A 16,991-nucleotide genomic window follows, 5' to 3' on the forward strand; every position below is an offset into this window, starting at 1 on the left:
TGCGTCCGGGTAGTGACAGGCCGCGGCAGGGCCGGCGGAGCGGGCGCCCATGGAGGAGGCGGGTGGGTGCCCGGGCCGGGCGCCGGGGCCCTTCGGGGCGCCGCTGCTCTGGGAGCGCCCGGGGCCCCTGGGCGACCTCGAGTACGTCGACCTGGACGAGTTCCTGCGGGAGCACGGGCTGCCGGCGAGTCCCCCGAGCGCGACCGCGACCGTGACCGTGACCGCGACCGCGAGCGCCCCGCCGGTGCGTCCCCCACCCGGGGCCCAGGCGTCCGGGCCCTGCCCCACAACCCATGAGGGACCCAGGCGTCCGGGCCCCCCCTGCCCCACCCACTGGGGACCCAGGCGTCCGGGGCCTCACGCCACCCTGTACCCCCCCCCCCAACAGGGGACCCCGGGTATGTCCGGGTGCTCCCGCTCTGCCCCCATCGCCCCCTTCCCAGAGGGGCCCAGGCGTCCGGGGATCCTGCCGTGCCCCCGTTGCCTCCCCCCCCCACCCCGGGGACCCAGGCGTCCGGGGCCTGATCCCAAACCCGCAGCCCCCGGGGGACCCAGGCGTCCGGGTGCCCCCGCTCTGCTCCCATCGCCCCCTCCCTGGGGGGGGGGGGGGGGGGGACCCAGGCGTCCGGGGCCTGACCCCAAACCCGCAGCCCCCAGGGGACCCAGGCGTCCGGGCCACCCCTGTCCCCGTCCCCGGTCCCCGCAGAGGGAACCCAGGCGCCCGGCCCTGCCCCCCCCCGCCCCGTCGCGCCGGGGCCCCCCCAGGTCCGTGGGGCGGCGGGGGGGGGCCGGGCGCCGGGGCCCGGTGTGAGCCCTGGGCGCAGCCGCGGCGCCGCCCCGCGCCGCCCCCAGCCCCGGCGAGCCCCAGGAGGTCGAGGTGCTGCTGAACTTCGAGCCCGACCCCGCGGACCTGGCGCTCTCCAGCGTCCCCGGCCACGAGGCCTTCGACCCCCGCAAGCACCGCTTCTCCCAGGAGGAGCTCAAGCCGCAGCCCATCATGAAGAAGGCTCGCAAGATCCAGGTGCCCGAGGAGCAGAAGGTGCGCGGCCCCGGCGGCCGGGGGGGCCCAGGCGTCCGGGGGGACCAGGCGTCCGGGGGGACCCAGGCATTTGGGGGGACTCAGACGTCCAGGTGGGACCCAGGTGTCCAGGGAACCAGGGAGTCTGGGAGGGGCCCAGGTGTCCGGGGGGACTCAGATGTCCAGGTGGGACCCAGGTGTTCAAGGAACCAAGGAGTCCAGGAGGGGCCCAGGTGTCCGGGGGGACTCAGACGTCCAGGTGGGACCCAGGTGTCCAGGGAACCAGGGAGTCTGGGAGGGGCCCAGGCATCTGGGGGGGCCCAGGTGTCCAGGGGGCCCAGGCGTTCGGGGAACCAAGGAGTCCAGGAAGGGCCCAGGCGTCTGGGGGGGCCCAGGCGTCCGGGGGGCCAGGTATCCTGAGCAGGACTGGGGCATCCAGGGAACCAAGGAGTCCAGGTGGGACCCAGGTATCTGGGAGGATCCAGGCAGCTGGGGGGACCCAGGTGTCCGGGGACCCAGGTGTCCGGGAGGGGTCCAGGTGTCCTGAGCAGGACTGGGGCATCCAGGGGACCCAGGTGTCCTGGGGGGGGGGGGTGCAGTGGTGCCCAGGGTGGGACCCAGGTGTCCGGGGACCCGGGCAGAACCCCAGGGCCTGGACGGGCCCAGGTGTCCGGGGGGATCCAGGCAGCTGGGGGGACCCGGGCATCCAGGAGGGACCCAGGTGTCCGTCGGGGACCGGCGCTCGGGGGCGGGGCGCGCGTCGGGGGGGCCCAGGCGTCCGGGGACCCAGGCGTCGGGGCGCTGCCGGCAGGACGAGAAGTACTGGAGCCGGCGCTACAAGAACAACGAGGCGGCGAAGCGCTCGCGCGACGCCCGGCGCCTCAAGGAGAACCAGATCTCGGTGCGCGCCGCCTTCCTGGAGCGGGAGAACGCGGTGCTGCGGCAGGAGGTGCTGCGGTGCGGCAGGAGCTGGGCCGCTACCGCTCGCTGCTGGCGCGCTACGAGGCCCGGCACGGCGCCCTGTGACCCGGAACCTGCCCGGAACCGGGCTCCGGAACCGGCCGCCGGCCCGCGAACCACCCCGAATCGGCCCCGGACCAGGATCCGGAGCCAGCCTGGAAGGGGCTTGGCGAACTGGCACAACCAGCACCCGGCACCAACCTGGAACCAGCGTGGAGCTGGGATCCGGGACCGGGATCCGGAACCGGGCTTGGGAACCAGCCCGGCACCAACCCGGAACTGGAATCTGGAACTGGGACTGGGCGCCAGCCTGGAACTGACCTGGAACCGGTGCGGACCCGGGATCCAGACCTGAAATCCAGAACTGGGATTCAGGACCGGCCTGGAGAGGGGTCGGGAAATCGGACTGGAACCACCCGGAACCTGGAACCCGGCTCTGGGAATGGACCCAGCTCCGGTCCAGAACCAGGGAGGAGCCAGGATCCGCCACCAAGATCTGGAACCAGGATTTAGAGCCAGCCTGGAAAGGGGACTGGGAACCAGCCCGGAACCTGGAGCTGGATCCGACCCGGAACCGGGGTCTGGAACCCGGGAGGGAGGGGGATGGGGGGGTTCCCCGAGCTGGACTGTCCCCCCCGGACGCCTGGGTCCCTGCCCCTCCCCCCTGTAAATATTTATTCCCCAGCTCGAGGGCTGGTTCAGGCGTCCGGGCCCCCCCGCACCCTCCCCCGCTCTAACTGCTAGACTGCACTGCCCCTCCCCCCCCCCGAGGGGGCCCAGGCGTCCGAGTGGCCCCTCCCCCACCTCTAACCACTAGACCCCGCTGCCCCCCCTGCAGCCGTGGGGGGGGGGGGGCCAGGCGTCCGGGTGCAGCGGTGATGCCGCCCGGACGCCTGGGTCCTCCTGGAACAACAGGAAGTCGAGGGGTTTTGGGGGGGGGCGCCGGACGCCTGGGCCCCTGCGTGCCCCTCCCCCCCCCCAGGTTCCTCCCAGCGACCCATTTCCAGTTCAGGCCAGTAGCGTCGCTGGGAGCCGGCCCCCCCCCCCGGACGCCTGGGCCCCTTCCCCACCTCGGGACAGAAGCAAGCACGGCCCCTCCCCTCCCCCGAAGGGGCCCAGGCGTCCGGCCCCCCCAGCCCCTCCCCCCCTGCACTTTGACCACTTTAACCCCCCCCCCCCGCGCGAGGCTTTTCGGGGGGGTCGCGACCCCCGGGGGGGGCAGCGGGGGGGGCGATTTTGTACAGAATAAACCTGTGAACCCACCGGCAGCACACGCGTGGCGTCGCCGTCACGTGCACACGCGTGGCGTGGGCGTGCGCGGGTGCTCGCACGTGTCTGCAGGGCGGGCCCCGTGGGCGGGTGCACACGCGTGTGCGTGCGTGGCCACGCGTGCGCCGTGGGGCCCCAGCGCCCATGTTGAGCCCCCCCACACGCGTGTGCACCCACACGCCTGCGTCACGCGTGACCCCGCCAAGGAGAGGCCTCGCTCCAGGCTCGGGCTTTATTGCATAGGTCGGCGCTGCGGGACATGGGGGGGGGGGGAGCAGCAGCGGGACCCCTCCCCCCCCCGGGGGGCCCAGGCGTCCGGGCAGGAGCTGGGGGTGGGGGCAGGGCAGACCCGGACGCCTGGGCCCCCTCCTGCCTCGGGGGTTTCCCTAAATCCCCCCCCAACATCAGCAGCAGCCCGGGGGGGTGGGGGGGGATGGGCAGGGCAGTGCCCAAGGGGCCCAGGCGTCCCGGGGTGGGGGGGGGGGGGGATCCCCAGCACCATCTCCCCACAGACAACCCCCCCCCCAAGTCCCCATTTACCCCCAGGGCAGGGAGGGCACCCGGACGCCTGGGCCCCCCCAGTCCTGCAGCCACAGCTTTGCCACCCGGACGCCTGGGCCCCGCCAGTCCCATGGCCACAGCTTTGCTGCCCGGACGCCTGGGCCCCGCCAGTCCCATGGCCACAGCTTTGCCACCCGGACGCCTGGGCCCCCCCAGTCCCATGGCCACAGCTTTGCTGCCCGGACGCCTGGGCCCCCCCAGTCCCATGGCCACAGCTTTGCCACCCGGACACCTGGGCCCCGCCAGCCCCGTGGCCACAGCTCTGTCCCCCGGACGCCTGGGCCCCGCTCAGGGGGTGGCGGGGGGCCGGGGGTGGGCGCCGGTGAGCAGGCGGGCCAGCCCGCGGTGGATCTGGGCCTGCAGCGGCCCGTACTCGACGCGCTCGCCGTCCACGGTGAGGACGCCGCGGGGCGTCAGCGGCTCCAGGCGGAAGGCGCGCGCCGGCACCCGGCCCAGCTGGGGCAGCCGCGGCCCCAGGGCGCCCCGCGCGCCATGGCCAGCAGCAGCCGCGCCAGGGCGGCGCGCGACACCCCGGCCCGCACGTAGCACAGGTGGATGACGCCCTCGTCGAAGCGGGGCGCGCGGCGCCGCCAGCAGCTCGGCGCCCAGGTGCGTCTGGTAGAGCGCCAGCACCAGCACGAAGTCGCCCTCCAGCGTCACCCACGACGGCGGCACCGGCTGCCCCAGCGGCACCAGCAGGTCGTCCACGGGGCCGCCCGGCGCGTCCCCGGGCGGCGGGGCGTCCCCGGGCGTCCCCGCGGCGTCGCCGGGCCACGGGGCTTCGCCGGGCGCCTCCGCCAGGGCCTCCAGGTCGCCCGGCGGCGGCTCCTCCGGCGTGCCGGGGAGGCTGCGCGGCGCCTCCGGCTCCGGCTCCGGGCAGAGCCCCAGGTCGGAGACGGCGCGGGGCAGCGGGGCGGGCGGGCGGCGGCAGCGGCCCGGCGCGGTGACGCTGCGGGCCACGGGGCGCCGCGGCGGCGGCCCCGGCGGCGGCTCGGGGGCCGGCAGGTAGGAGAGGCGGCCGCGGTAGGTGTGCAGGGCGGCGAGGCGCACGGCGGTGCCCAGCGTGAAGCGGGCGGCGCCCATGTGCCGGTACTTCTCGCTCTCGATGTCGACGTCGGAGACGAAGCCCCAGGCGACGCTGAGGAAGGAGAAGCAGCGGGCGCCCGACGCCGTGGTCACCGACACCAGGTCGAGGGGCGACAGGGCGCCGTGGCACAGCAGCACCGCGCAGTTCTGCAGCAGCTCCACGCCCAGCGCCGGCGGCAGCCTGCGGGGGGAGGCGGCGCGCGCCGGGCGGCGTCAGCGGGGACGTGGCTCCCGCGGGGACGCGGGCACCGGGACGTGGCACGCGCAGGGGTGCAGCGCGCATGGGGACGTGGCACGCACAGGGGGGTGTCAGTGGGGACACGTGGACCCGGGACGTGGCACCCGCGGGGATGCGACGCCTGCGGGGACGTGGCACCGGGACGTGGCACGCACAGGGGCGCAGCGCGCGCGGGGACATGGTACGTGCGGGGACACGTCGCACACGGGGACACGGCGCTGGGATGCGGCACACGCAGGGACACGACGCCACGACGCGGCGCACGCAAGGGCACGACACGCATGGGGACACGGCACCAAGACGTGGCACACGCGAGGACACGGCACGCGCGGGGACGCGGCTCCGGGATGCGGGGTGGCGCAGAGGGACGCGGGGCAGGGACGGGGGTCACACGCGGCGCAGGGGCCACGCGCGGCAGGACGGGACCCGCGTCGCGCACGGGGACGCGGGGCAGAGCTCAGGGACGCGGGGCCGGTGCCGCCCGGTGCTGCGGCTCACGTGGGGAGGTGGCCGTGTCCCCCCCGTGGTCCCCCCCCGCGTGTCCCTACCCGGCGTGGAAGTTGACGGCGCGGCCAGCGCGTTGCCGGAGCCGCAGGGCAGGATGCCCAGGGGCATGCGCAGGGCGGCCGCCCAGTCCCGCCGCTCCATCAGCCCGTTCACCACCTGCGGGGACGCACTCAGCCGGACGCCGGGGCCCCTCCCGGACGCCTGGGTCCTCTCCCGGACGCCTGGGCCCCTCCCCGGACGCCTGGGCCCCTCCCGGACGTTGGGACTCTCTCTCTTAGGAAAAGGGATCCCCGGACACCTGGGTCCCTCCCGGACGCCTGGGCCCCTCCCGGACGCTGGGACTCTCTCTCTTAGGAAAAGGGATCCCCGGACACCTGGGCCCCCTCCCGGATGCCTGGGCCCCTCCCGGACGTTGGGACTCTCTCCCTTAGGAAAAGGGATCCCCGGACACCTGGGCCCCCTCCCGGATGCCTGGGCCCCTCCCGGACGCTGGGACTCTCTCCCTTAGGAAAAGGGATCCCCGGACACCTGGGCCCCCTCCCGGATGCCTGGGCCCCTCCCGGACGTTGGGACTATCTCTCTTAGGGAAAGCGGACCCGGACGCCTGGGTCCCTTCCCAACCCCCCCATCCTAGGGAAAGGAGCAGGGTGAGATGTCAGCAGAGGTCCCCGGACTCCTGGGCCCAAGGGAGGGGGTTGGGGGGGTCCCGGACACCTGGATCCCTGGGGGGGGGTTGGGGGGGGGGTCCCGGACGCCTGGGCCCCTGGGGGGGGGTTGGGGGGGGGTTCCCGGACGCCTGGGCCCCCCGGTACCTCGAAGAGGAGCCCGTCGCCGGACAGGGTGACGATCCCGTCCCACTCGGCCAGGCTGATGCCCGTCACCAGCTCCCGCGCGTGGTTCGCTCGCTCTGGTGGGGGGGGGAAACGGGTCAGTGCCGGACGCCTGGGCCCCCCGGAGCCCCCAACACCCCCCCGGTGACCCCCAACCCCCATTGCCCCCCACTGCTCCCTGCGTTGCCCCCCCCAGACCCCCATTGCCCCCCTCGGCCCTTTATTGACCCCCCCAATCCCCCCCCCAGACCCCTCAGCCCCCTTATTCACCCCCCAGACCTCCCGCTGCCCTCCTCAGCCCCCCCACTGCCCCCCTACCCCCCCCAATTGCCCTCCCTGGCTCCCTAGTTGCCCCCCCAGGCCCCCCATTTGCCCCCCCTCGCCCCCCCCCAGGCCCATCGCCCTCCCACTGCCACATGGACCCTCCCAGAGCCCCATTGCCCCCCTGGCTCCCCCCTCCCTGCCCCCCTCAGCCCCCCATTTGCCCCCCATGGCCCCCTGTTGCCCCCCCTCAGCCCCCCATTTGCCCCCCATCACCCCCCCAGCCCCCCTGTTGCCCTCCCCGCCTCCCCTCAGCCCCCCATTTGCCCCCCCGGCTCCCCCCTCCCTGCCCCCCTCAGCCCCCAATTGCCTCCCTGGTCCCCCTGTTGCCCCCCAGGCCCCCCCCCTCGCCCCCAATGTGGCCCCCCCCCGCGGCCGCACCGGTCTGGACGAGGTTGAAGCTGATGCCGGCCTCGGCCATCATGGGCAGCACGTGGCTCTGGCACCACTGCAGCGCTCGGCCCCGGCCCCCGAACGGGTTCAGCAGCAGCAGCAGCCCGCCGCGGCCGCGGCAGCACCGCCGGCGCCTCTGCGGGCCGGGAAGGGGGGCGAGGGGGGGGGGCGGCGTCACCCGGACGCCTGGGCCCCCGGCCCCAGAGGAAGGGCTGCGAGAGGGGAGATAAACTCCGGATCTGCCCCCCCCCGGGCAGGGGAAACCGCAGAGGGCTGGGGGGGGGGGGGGGGCCGGACGCCTGGCTCTCTTATCCTACGGGCAGCTGGCACTGCATGTCCCCCCCCAAAAAAAAACAGGGGGTGGGAGGGGCCTGAAGAGGCTCCACCCCCCAAAAAAACACCTGGGCAGGTGATGGGGGTGGGGAGGCGCCAGGAGGGACCCAGGCGTCCGGGCGGCGGCTTTCGGGACGGACTCGTTCCGCCTGCCGCGACCAGCCCCGGCGGGTGCAGCCCGGACGCCTGGGCCCCCTCCCGGGCCCCGGGGGATGTTGGGGGGGGGGGAGGGGAGGGGACACCTGGGTCCTTGGGAGTTTTGGGGTGGGGGGGAAGAGGGATGCTGGGCCCGGACGCCTGGGCTCCCTGGGCTGCTCTGGGAGAGGAACGCGGGGGGAGGGAGGGAAGCGTCCCCGGACGCCTGGGCCCGTCTGGGAGGGTGGCAGCATCCAGAGGTAGGAACAGGGAGTAAAAGGGGTCCTGGACACCCGGGACCTGTCCCATCCCGGACGCCTGGGCCCGTCTGGGAGGGCGGCAGCATCCAGGCGTTATAACAGGGGGGCAAGGGGGTTCTCGCGCCCCGGACGCCTGGGCCCGCCTGTCCCGGACGCCTGGGCCCACCCAGGGGGGCGGCAGCATCCAGGAGTCAGAGCAGGGGATGAAGGGGGTCCCGGACGCCTGGGCCCATTGGGGGGAGCAGCAGCATCCAGGCGTTATAACAGGGGGCAAAGGGGGTTCCCGCGCCCCGGACGCCTGGGCCCCCCAGCCTCGCCCCGGACGCCTGGGCCCCGCGGCGCTCACCGGCGTCGGCGGAGAGGGCGATGCCGAGCACGAGGCACTTGATGGCGCGGGCCCACTTGTCGGCGAGGCGGCGGTTGTCCTCGTAGCGGGGCGCCTGGTCGACGCGGAAGGTGCGGGCGGCGCGCTGGCGGCCGCGGGGGCCGGGCCGGGGGCCGCGGGGCCGGGGCCGCGGCGGGTAGGCGTAGACGGCGAAGAAGGCGGCGGCGGCCAGGGCGGGGGCCCGGCTGCGCAGCGTGTGGCAGCCCACGACGTCGGCCAGGCGCAGCACGGCGCGCGGCTCGGCCTCGGGGCGCGGCGCCAGGCGCTGCACGTGCAGCTCCGTGCGCGTCAGGCTCAGGGCGTAGCGGGCGCCGCCGGCCGCCGGGTGGGCGCCGAACTCGCCGTGCAGCAGTGGCTCCTCGCTCATCCGCCCGCCCCGCCGCCGGGCGCTGCCGGCTCCGCGCGGCCCTGGGGGGGTGTGTATCAAAAAACAGCGTTAATTGGGGGAGGGGGAACCGCACATCCCCCCCCCCCCGTGTCCCACTCCCATCCTCGTTAGCTAACGAAGGCGGGGGAGGGGCTGCCAAGCCTCCTTTGATCCCCATCCCCAAGGCAGCGGTTGGGGGGGGGGGATGCAGGGTTTTGCCCCCCCCCCCCCAGGTTGGGGGACAATATGGGGCCCCACAGAGCTGTTGGGGAGGGGGAAGCTCTTCCCTCCCCCATATTAACCCCCCCCCCGGGGCTCTTGGTCCCCCTCCCCATAGACCCTATGGGGCTGGATTCCCCCCCCGTGTCCCTCCCCAATTCCTTCACCCCCAGGCCTTGTTGTTCCCCCCCCCCACTAGGCCTCATTGACCTGGACCCCCCCCATAGACTTGACCCCCCCCAAACCTGGTTCCCCCCCGTCCCCCATCGGCCTAGACCCCCCCCATGGCCCCAGACCCCCCCCCCAGACCTCGGTCCCCCCCCCCATGGCCCTGGACTTCCCCCCCCCCGGCCGTGTCCCCTCGCGGCCGCCGTCGCTCCCCCCCCGGTCCCCACCCTGTCATGGAGCCCCGTCCCGGGGCGGGGGGGGACACGGGGACATGGGGCAGGGGCGGCCCCCCCCCGGCGCCGACGCCCTTCCCCCGCCGAGCAGGTGCCGCGGCCGCGCTCCTCCTCTTCCTCGCTGCCGCCGCGGCCCCTTCCTCCTCCTCCTCCTCCTCCGCACCGCCCCCCGGCCCGGCCCGGCCCCGCTCCCGCCTTCCCGGAAGCGCCGCCGCCGCCGCCGCCGTCTTCTCCCGCCTTCCCCGCTCCAGCCAATCAGACGCCGCCGAGCCCCGCCGCCAGCCAATCAGACGCCAGCAGCCTGGGAAGCGGGGAAGCGGCGGCGCGGCCATGTTTGTTGCGGGCGGCGGCGGTGATGGGGGGGAAATGGAGGGTTGGCGACATCTTTGTTGAGGGCGGGGGGAACCTCGGCCGCCATGTCGGGAGTGGGCGGGGCTTCCCCCGTGTCAGCCAATGGGCACGGGGGAGGCCTAGCAACGGTTGCCAGGGAGCCGGTGCCCTCGCGGCCAGGTCGCGGGCCGCCATGTTTAGTGTGGGCAGGGCCGGGCTTTCTAGGAATTGCCCCCGGGGCCGCCGTCCGGGAGGTCACGGGGAAGGCCCTATCCCAGCATGCCCCGCGCCTCCGCCAACCGCTGCGGCAGCCAGCTCTGGTTTGCGAGGGGAAAATGCCTTTTCCACCTCAAAGCCTGTCGTTTTGGCGACTCCCAGGCTTGCTTTAGCGGGAACCGGAGCCCGGCAGCTGTTTCCAGCATCAGCGTTTGCACTGCAGCGCAATTAACACCGTTAATTAAGAAAGTTTTTCGCAGCGCGTACTCTCTTTCCTGCCCCTGCGTCTCTGTAGTCCTGCCTTGTTTTCATTGAGCGAGGGAGCTCTCCAGGATCATGGAGGGTCGCGGCGCAGAGCGGCCCGGAGGGGCCGCTTCCGGCCGCGGAGCGGAAGCCGGCGCGGCGTCGCTTTCCCATAACGCCCCGCGCCGAGCCTGCTCCTTCCTCTGTCGCCGCCGCCGCCATGGTGGGTGCCGGCGGGGGGCGGCAGCGGATCCGCCGCCATCCGCCGCCGGGGGGGGGTCGCGGAGCCGCGGGGGGCTCGGGGGGGCCCGGGGGGAGCCGCCGGGGCCGCGATGGGGCCGGCGGGGATGTGGGGGGCGGTTGTGGGGCCGGGCCGTGCGGGGTTGAGTTGTGCGAGCTTGTGCGGGGCTGTGGGGCTGGGACGCGCGAGGCTGGGGGGGGGGCTCAGGGCTGCCAGGCCGTGGGGCTGCGTGGGGTTGTGGGGCGCCGTCCTTGGGGCCGGGCGGTGTGCGATGTGCGGTTGTAGGGCCGGGCTGTGCGTGGCTGTGGGGTCGTGTAGGGTTGTGGGGGGTTGTGGGGCCGGGCTGCGTGGGGCTGGGTTGTGGGGCCAGGTCATGGAGCTGCGTGTAGTTGTGGGGCCAGGTAACGGGGCCGTGTGGGGCTGCGTGGGTGGTTGTGGGGTTGTGTGGGGCCGGGTGTGGTTGTGGGGCCGGGTGTGGGGCTGCGTGGGGTTGCGGGGCTGGGCTATGCGGGGCTGTGGGGCCGTGTAGGGCTGTGTGGGGTTGTGGGGCTGGCCGTCGGGCCAGGTCATGGGGCTGCGTGCAGCTGTGGGGTTGGGTGTAGTTGTAGGGTTAGATAACGCGGCCGTGTGGGGCTGCGTGGGTGGTTGTGGGGCTGTGTGGGGTTGTGTGGGTCCGGCCGTGGGGCAGCCCCCCGATCCCCCCCCGCAGGGTGTCGACATTCGCCACAACCGGGACCGCAAGGTTCGGCGCAAGGAGCCCAAGAGCCAGACGTCTACCTGCGCCTGCTCGTCAAGGTGGGGGCCGGGGGGGGCAGGAGGATCCCGGCCGCCGGGGCCCTTTGGGGGGGGATTCGGGGGGCGTCCCGGCCGCCGGGGCCCTTTGGGGGGGGGGATTCGGGGGGCGTCCCGGACGCCGGGGCCCTTTGGGGGGGGGGATTCGGGAGTGTCCCGGCCGCCGGGGCCCTTTGGGGGGGTTGTCTCAGATGCTGAGGCCCTTGGGGGGGTGATGGGGGGTCCCGGACGCCGGGGCCCTTTGGGGGGGGATTCGGGGGGCGTCCCGGCCGCCGGGGCCCTTTGGGGGGGTTGTCTCAGATGCTGAGGCCCTTGGGGGGTGATGGGGGGGTCCCCACTGCCGGGGCCCTTTGGGGGGGATTCGTGGGGGTCCCGGCCGCCGGGGCCCCCCGCTGACGCCCCCCCCCGCAGCTGTACCGCTTCCTGGCGCGCCGCACCAACTCCACCTTCAACAAGGTCGTGCTCAAGCGCCTCTTCATGAGCCGCACCAACCGCCCGCCCCTCGCTCTCTCCCGCATGGTGAGTGCCCCAGATGCACCCCGAATCGCCCCAAAACGCGCCCCGAAACTGCCCCGCAGTGCCCTGAAACCACCTTAGCGCTGTCTTGCGTGGTGAGTGCCCCAAAACGCATTTCCCCGAAACCGCCCCGCAGCGCCCCGACCCACCCCCGTCCTCTTCTGCATGGTGAGTGCCCCAAACGCACCCGAATCACCCAAAACACATCCCCGACCCACCCCGCAGCGCCCCGACCCACCCCGGTCCTCTCCTGCATGGTGAGTGCCCAAACGCCCCAAAACGCACCCCGAATCGCCCCAAAACACGCCCCAAAACCGCCCCGCAGTGCCTGAAACTGTTCTAGCCCTGTTCTGCGTGGTGAGTGCCCCAAACACCCCGAATCGCCCCAAAACGTGCCCTGAACTGCCCCACAGCGCCCCGGTCCTTTTCTGCATGGCGAGTGTCTCCAAACACCCCAAATACCTCAAACTGCCTGAATCACCTCAAAACTGCCATGCAGTACCCCAAATCCTTCAGCTTTCTCTTACATGGTGAGTGCTCTGAACCCCCACAAAACACCCGAAAACCCACCCCGGAACTGTCACCAAGTGCCCCAAAACGCACCCCAAATCTCCCTGGTCCTGTTCTGCGTGGGAAGTACTTCAAAACTCTCCGTAATCATCTCAAGACGTTTCCTGAAACTGCTTTGCAGCCCCCAAAACTGCTTTCTTACCCCGTTTGTCTTATTCTGTATCAGTAGGGCTCTGAATGGGGCCAAACTGCCCCAAAACTGTCCTAATTCCTGTTTAGACGTATTTTACCTTATCCTCTTTAGTGAGCACCCAAAAAACGCTCCGGTTTCCCTCTGAAATGCCTCCTGCCCCCCCCCCCCCCCGGCAGGGGACCCCAAAAGACCCCAATTCCCCCCCCGGGGGTGGGGGACCCCAAAAGGCTCCGGTTCCCCCCAAACCGCTCCCTCGCTCCGTGGCAGATCCGGAAGATGAAGCTGCCGGGGCGGGCGGACAAGACGGCCGTGGTGGTCGGCACCGTCACCGACGACGTCCGCATCCAGGACGTGCCCAAGCTCAAGGTGCTGCGTGGCGGGGGGGGGCGGGGGGGGGAGCAGGACGCCTGGGCCCCCCCGTGGGGTGGGGGGGTGTCGGGTACCACCACAGCGGGGTTTTACCTGAAGGGAGAAACGGGGATGAAGAGCCGGATGCCTGGGTCTGTCCCGGGGTGGGTGCCCGGACGCCTGGGCCCCCCGGTGGGGGGGGGACATCGGTGCTCACCCCCCCACACACACCGTGTCCCCCCCCCTGGGCAGGTGTGCGCCCTGCGGGTGACGCGCGGCGCCCGCAGCCGCATCCTCCGCGCCGGCGGCTCCATCCTGACCTTCGACCAGCTGGCGATGGCGGCGCCCAAGGGCAAAGGCACCGTGCTGCTCTCGGGTGAGCGGCCCCCCCCCCCCCCCCGGGGACCCCCCCTGCACCCCTGGGGACACCCCAAAACCCCCCAACACCCCCCGGGACCCCCCCTGCACCCCCGGGGACACCCCAAAACACCCCAACACCCCCCGGGACCCTCCCTGCACCTCTGGGGACACCCCAACACCCTACTGTACCCTTGGGGACCCCCTGGGACCCCCCCCAACACCCCTGGGGACACCCCAACACTCCCCCTGCACCCCTGGGGACCCCCGGGACCTCCCTGCATCCCTGGGGACACACCAACATTCTCCTGTACCCTTGGGGACCTCCTGGGACCCCCCAACACCTGTGAGGACAGCCCAAAACCTCCCCACACCCCCAGGGATCCCCCACACCCCTGGGGACCCCCCAGGACCCCCACACGCACCCCTGGGGCCCCCCAACACCCCCCTGCACCCGTGGGGACCCCCCGGGACCCCCCCCAACACCCATGGGGACACCCTAACACCCCCCAACACCCATGGGGACCCCCCTGGCACCCCTGGGGACACTCCAAAACCCCCCAACAGCCCCCGGGACCCTCCCTGCACCCTTGGGGACACCCCAACACCCTCCTGTACCCTTGGGGACCCCCTGGGACCCCCCAACACCCGTGAGGACAGCCCAAAACCTCCCCACACCCCCAGGACCCCCCCCACACTCCTGGGGACCCCCCCAGGACCCCACACACACCCCTGGGGCCCCCCAACACTCCCCTGCACCCGTGGGGACCCCCCAGGGCCCCCCAACACCCGTGGGGACACCCCAACACACCCCTGCACCCCCGGGGACACCCCAACACCCTTCTGAACACTCACAGAACACCCCAACACCCCCACATACACCTGCAGGGACCCCCCCAGGGACACCCCAATACCTTTGGGACACCCCAACATCTACAGAGATTCTTTGGGGATACCCCAGAACCCCCCAACGCCTGTGGGGGCACCTTGACACCCCCCAACACTCCCCCAGGGACACCCTGACACCCCCAACACCCCCCCAGGGACTCTCTGCTCTCCCCGGGGACACTCCAATGCACCCCAACAGCTGCTGGGACCCCCAACACCGCCACAACCCCCCGCCCAACAGCCCTGGGACCCCCCCGATGCCCCCAGGGACACCTCAGCGCCCCCCGACACCCCCCTCACCCCCCTCACCCCCCCCCCGGCTGCCTGTGACCCCCATCGTCCCCCCCCTCCCCCCCAGGACCCCGCAAGGGCCGCCAGGTCTATCGGCACTTCGGGAAGGCGCCCGGCACCCCCCACAGTCACACCAAGTGAGTGACCCCCCCCCCCCACGTCCCGTCCCGGACGCCGGGGCCCCTGGGGGGTGGGGGCGGGGGGGAGGGGAGCAGGGGCCTGCTGCTGGGCTGGGGGGGGGGCGAAGGGGGCCCCGGATGCCTGGGTCCCCTCTTGGGTGCTGGGATGGGGGTGGAGGGAGCCGGGACGCCTGGGCCCCCTGTTGGAATGGTGGGGGGGGGGGTGAAGGGGCCCCGGACACCTGGGCCCTTGGGTGGGGGTGGGCCTGGACACCTGGGTTCCTTGTTGGGATGCGGGGGGGGAGCAAAGGGGGGCCCGGACGCCGGGGCCCCCTGCCAGGTGCAGGGGGGGCGTGTGTGTGTGTTGTGGGGGGGATGCGGGGCCCGGGGTGGGGGTGCGGGGCCCAGGCCCGGACGCCGGGGCCCCCGCGGACGCGCCGCTCTCCCCGCAGGCCCTACGTGCGCTCCAAGGGGCGGAAGTTCGAGCGGGCGCGCGGGCGTCGCGCCAGCCGCGGCTACAAGAACTGAGGCCAATAAACCCCCCGCTGCCGCCGCCGCCATCGCTGCCGCCTCCTTCCTCCGCCGCGGGCCCAGGCGTCCGGGACCCCCCCCCCCAACCCCCCCCACCCCACCGTGGGCCCAGGCGTCGTGGGGTGGGGGGATGCGACACGCACGTCCCCCCCGGTGTGGGGTGGGCCCAGGCGTCCGGGTCTGTTCCCCCCCCCCCCCAACGGGGGTTGGGGGTCCCGCTGTCACCACGGATTGGGGGGGGGGGGGGTAAGACACCCCGCTGGGGCGGGTCCGGGCGGGGGCGTTGGGGGGGGGGGGAAACCGGTCGGGGGGGGTGTTACGTAAGGCGGCGCCGGGCGGGGCCGGTTCATTAGCGGGCGGCTTCGTTAGCGCCACGGCGGGGAGGGAGGGGAGGCCCCGGTGCCCCTCCCCGGCGCCGCGACGCGCAACCGGCACCTGCCGCCCGGCACCGGCACCCGCAACCCCCGCTGTCGCCGCGCTGCCAGGTGAGGGACAGGGGGCGGATGGGGGGCACCCGGCCCCGGTTTGGGGGGGGGGACACGGGGGGGGGGCACCTGGCACAGCCCTGATTCGGGGGGGGACCCGAGGGGAGGCGGCGCCCGGCCCCGATTCGGCGCAGCCCTGAGGCACCCGCGACGCCTGGTGCGGCCGCGGTTCGGGGTGACGCTGCGGCTGCGGGATTCGGGGCGACGCGGAGGCGCCTGCGACACCCGCGAAAGCTCCGGTTTGGGGCGGCACCGAGGCGCTCGGCGCGGCCGCGTTTTGGGGTGACTCGGAGGCACCTGCGACACCCAGCGAGGCCCCTTTTTGGGGTGACTCGGAGGCACCTGTGACACTCAGCGAGGCCCCTTTTTGGGGTGATTTGGAGGTCCCTGCCGTGCCTGGTGCAGCCCCATTTTGGGGTGACTCGGAGACACCTGGTGAGGCCCCGTTTTGGGGTGACTTTGAGGCACTTGCGGTGCCTGGGAAAGCCCCGATTCGGGATTTGGGGTGACACGGAGGCACCTGCGACGCCCGCGAAAGCTCCGGTTTGAGGCAGCCCTGGGGCGCTCGGTGCAGCCACATTTTGGGGTGACTTTGAGGCCCCTGTGACACCCAGCACGGCCCCATTTTGGGGTGACTCGGAGGCACCTGTGATGCCCGGCGCAGCCCCATTTTGGGGTGACTCGGAGGCACCTGGCGCGGCCCCGTTTCGGGGTGGCTTTGAGGCACTTGCGGTGCCTGGGAAAGCCCCGATTTGGGGTGACTCAGAGGCACCTGCAGCGCCCGGCACGACCCCGTTTTGGGGTGACTCGGAGGCGCCCGGCGCGGCCCCGATTCGGGGTGACTCAGGCAGCCGCAGCGCCCGGCGCGGCCCCGATTTGGGGTGACCCTGAAGGGAAACGGTGCCCGGCCCCGGTTCGGGGTGACTCGGAGGCGCTGGGGACCCTGGCCCAGCCCTGCCGCGGCCCCGCTGTGGGGCGGCCCAGCCCCCCCCGGGCCCTGGGGGCTGTTGCCTGGTGCAGCCGAGCTGTGGGGCCGCGCCATGGGGCGGGAGGTGGCGCGTGCGGTTCCCTGTGGGGCCGAGCCGCGGTCCCCAGGTCCCCGTGGGGCGGGAAGTGGGACCAGCTGACAGTTCCCCAGTCCCTGTGGGGCAGGAGGTGGCACCTGTGGTTGCTGTGGGGCCAGGCCGCGGTTCCCCTGGTGGCCGTGGGGCAGGAGGTGTCACCTGTGGTTGCTGTGGGGCCGGGCTGCGGTTCACCTGGTGGCCGTGGGGCAGGAGGTGTCACCTGTGGTTGCTGTGGGGCCAGGCCGTGGTTCACCTGGTGGCCGTGGGGCGGGAGGTGTCACCTGTGGTCACTGTGGGGCCGGGCTGCGGTTCCCCTGGTCCCTGTGGGGCAGGAGGCAGCACCTGCGGTCGCCGTGGGGCGGGATGGGGCCCCGTGGGGCAGGAGGTGGCACCTACGGTTGCCCTGGGGTCAGGCCGTGATTTCCCCGGTCACTGTGGGGCAGGAGGTGACACCTGTGGTCACCATGGGGCCACATTGCGGTTCCCCCGGTTGCCGTGGGGCAGGATGTGGGGCCAGGCCGCGGTTCCCCCGGTCGCCGTGGGGCGGGATGGGGCCCCGTGGGGCGGCAGGCGGCGCCCGGTTG

General features: G+C 73.4%; 4 protein-coding genes across 4 annotated transcripts in view; 2 read left to right on the forward strand and 2 right to left on the reverse strand.

The window, feature by feature from the left end:
* Positions 1-2,633, forward strand: part of LOC136994887 (D site-binding protein-like) — a 2,976-nt gene extending 343 nt beyond the window's left edge. The window contains 4 exon segments of the mRNA XM_067314290.1: positions 14-244; positions 825-1,039; positions 1,830-1,971; positions 1,974-2,633. Coding sequence (XP_067170391.1) covers positions 14-244; positions 825-1,039; positions 1,830-1,971; positions 1,974-2,044 — 659 coding nt within the window. The 3' untranslated portion in view covers positions 2,045-2,633.
* The window catches only part of LOC136994911 (sphingosine kinase 2-like), a 14,365-nt gene extending 4,910 nt beyond the window's left edge, over positions 1-9,455 (reverse strand). Inside the window, exon 1 of the mRNA XM_067314333.1 lies at positions 9,278-9,455. The gene's annotated coding sequence lies outside the window, so the exon portion shown is untranslated. The remainder of the gene's footprint in view (positions 1-9,277) is intronic.
* On the reverse strand, positions 3,813-8,772 carry LOC136994888 (sphingosine kinase 2-like). The gene is given in 9 exon segments (XM_067314291.1): positions 3,813-4,266; positions 4,269-4,383; positions 4,385-5,075; positions 5,681-5,702; positions 5,705-5,795; positions 6,452-6,546; positions 7,172-7,286; positions 7,288-7,319; positions 8,258-8,772. Coding segments are annotated over 9 exon segments (1,737 nt in total). The 5' UTR covers positions 8,664-8,772; the 3' UTR covers positions 3,813-4,096.
* A 695-nt stretch (positions 9,456-10,150) lies between the features above and the next one.
* RPL18 (ribosomal protein L18) lies at positions 10,151-14,883 on the forward strand. The gene is made up of 7 exons (XM_067314347.1): positions 10,151-10,295; positions 11,023-11,108; positions 11,517-11,624; positions 12,592-12,690; positions 12,925-13,048; positions 14,276-14,345; positions 14,780-14,883. Exons 1-7 carry the CDS (start codon positions 10,166-10,168, stop codon positions 14,853-14,855), a joined length of 693 nt encoding a protein of 230 aa, XP_067170448.1. The 5' UTR covers positions 10,151-10,165; the 3' UTR covers positions 14,856-14,883.
* Positions 14,884-16,991: the final 2,108 nt, after the last annotated feature.

Source organism: Apteryx mantelli, chromosome 34 (assembly GCF_036417845.1).
Source record: "Apteryx mantelli isolate bAptMan1 chromosome 34, bAptMan1.hap1, whole genome shotgun sequence".
Lineage (NCBI taxonomy): Eukaryota > Metazoa > Chordata > Aves > Apterygiformes > Apterygidae > Apteryx > Apteryx mantelli.

Coding starts and splice junctions, on each gene's coding strand:
- RPL18 (XM_067314347.1), top strand. CDS start 10,166: ATGGAGGGTCGCGGCGCAGAGCGGCCCGGAGGGGCCGCTTCCGGCCGC. Junction 11,625..12,591: donor CCCTCGCTCTCTCCCGCATG/GTGAGTGCCCCA, acceptor GCTCCGTGGCAG/ATCCGGAAGATGAAGCTGCC. Junction 12,691..12,924: donor AGGACGTGCCCAAGCTCAAG/GTGCTGCGTGGC, acceptor CCCCCTGGGCAG/GTGTGCGCCCTGCGGGTGAC.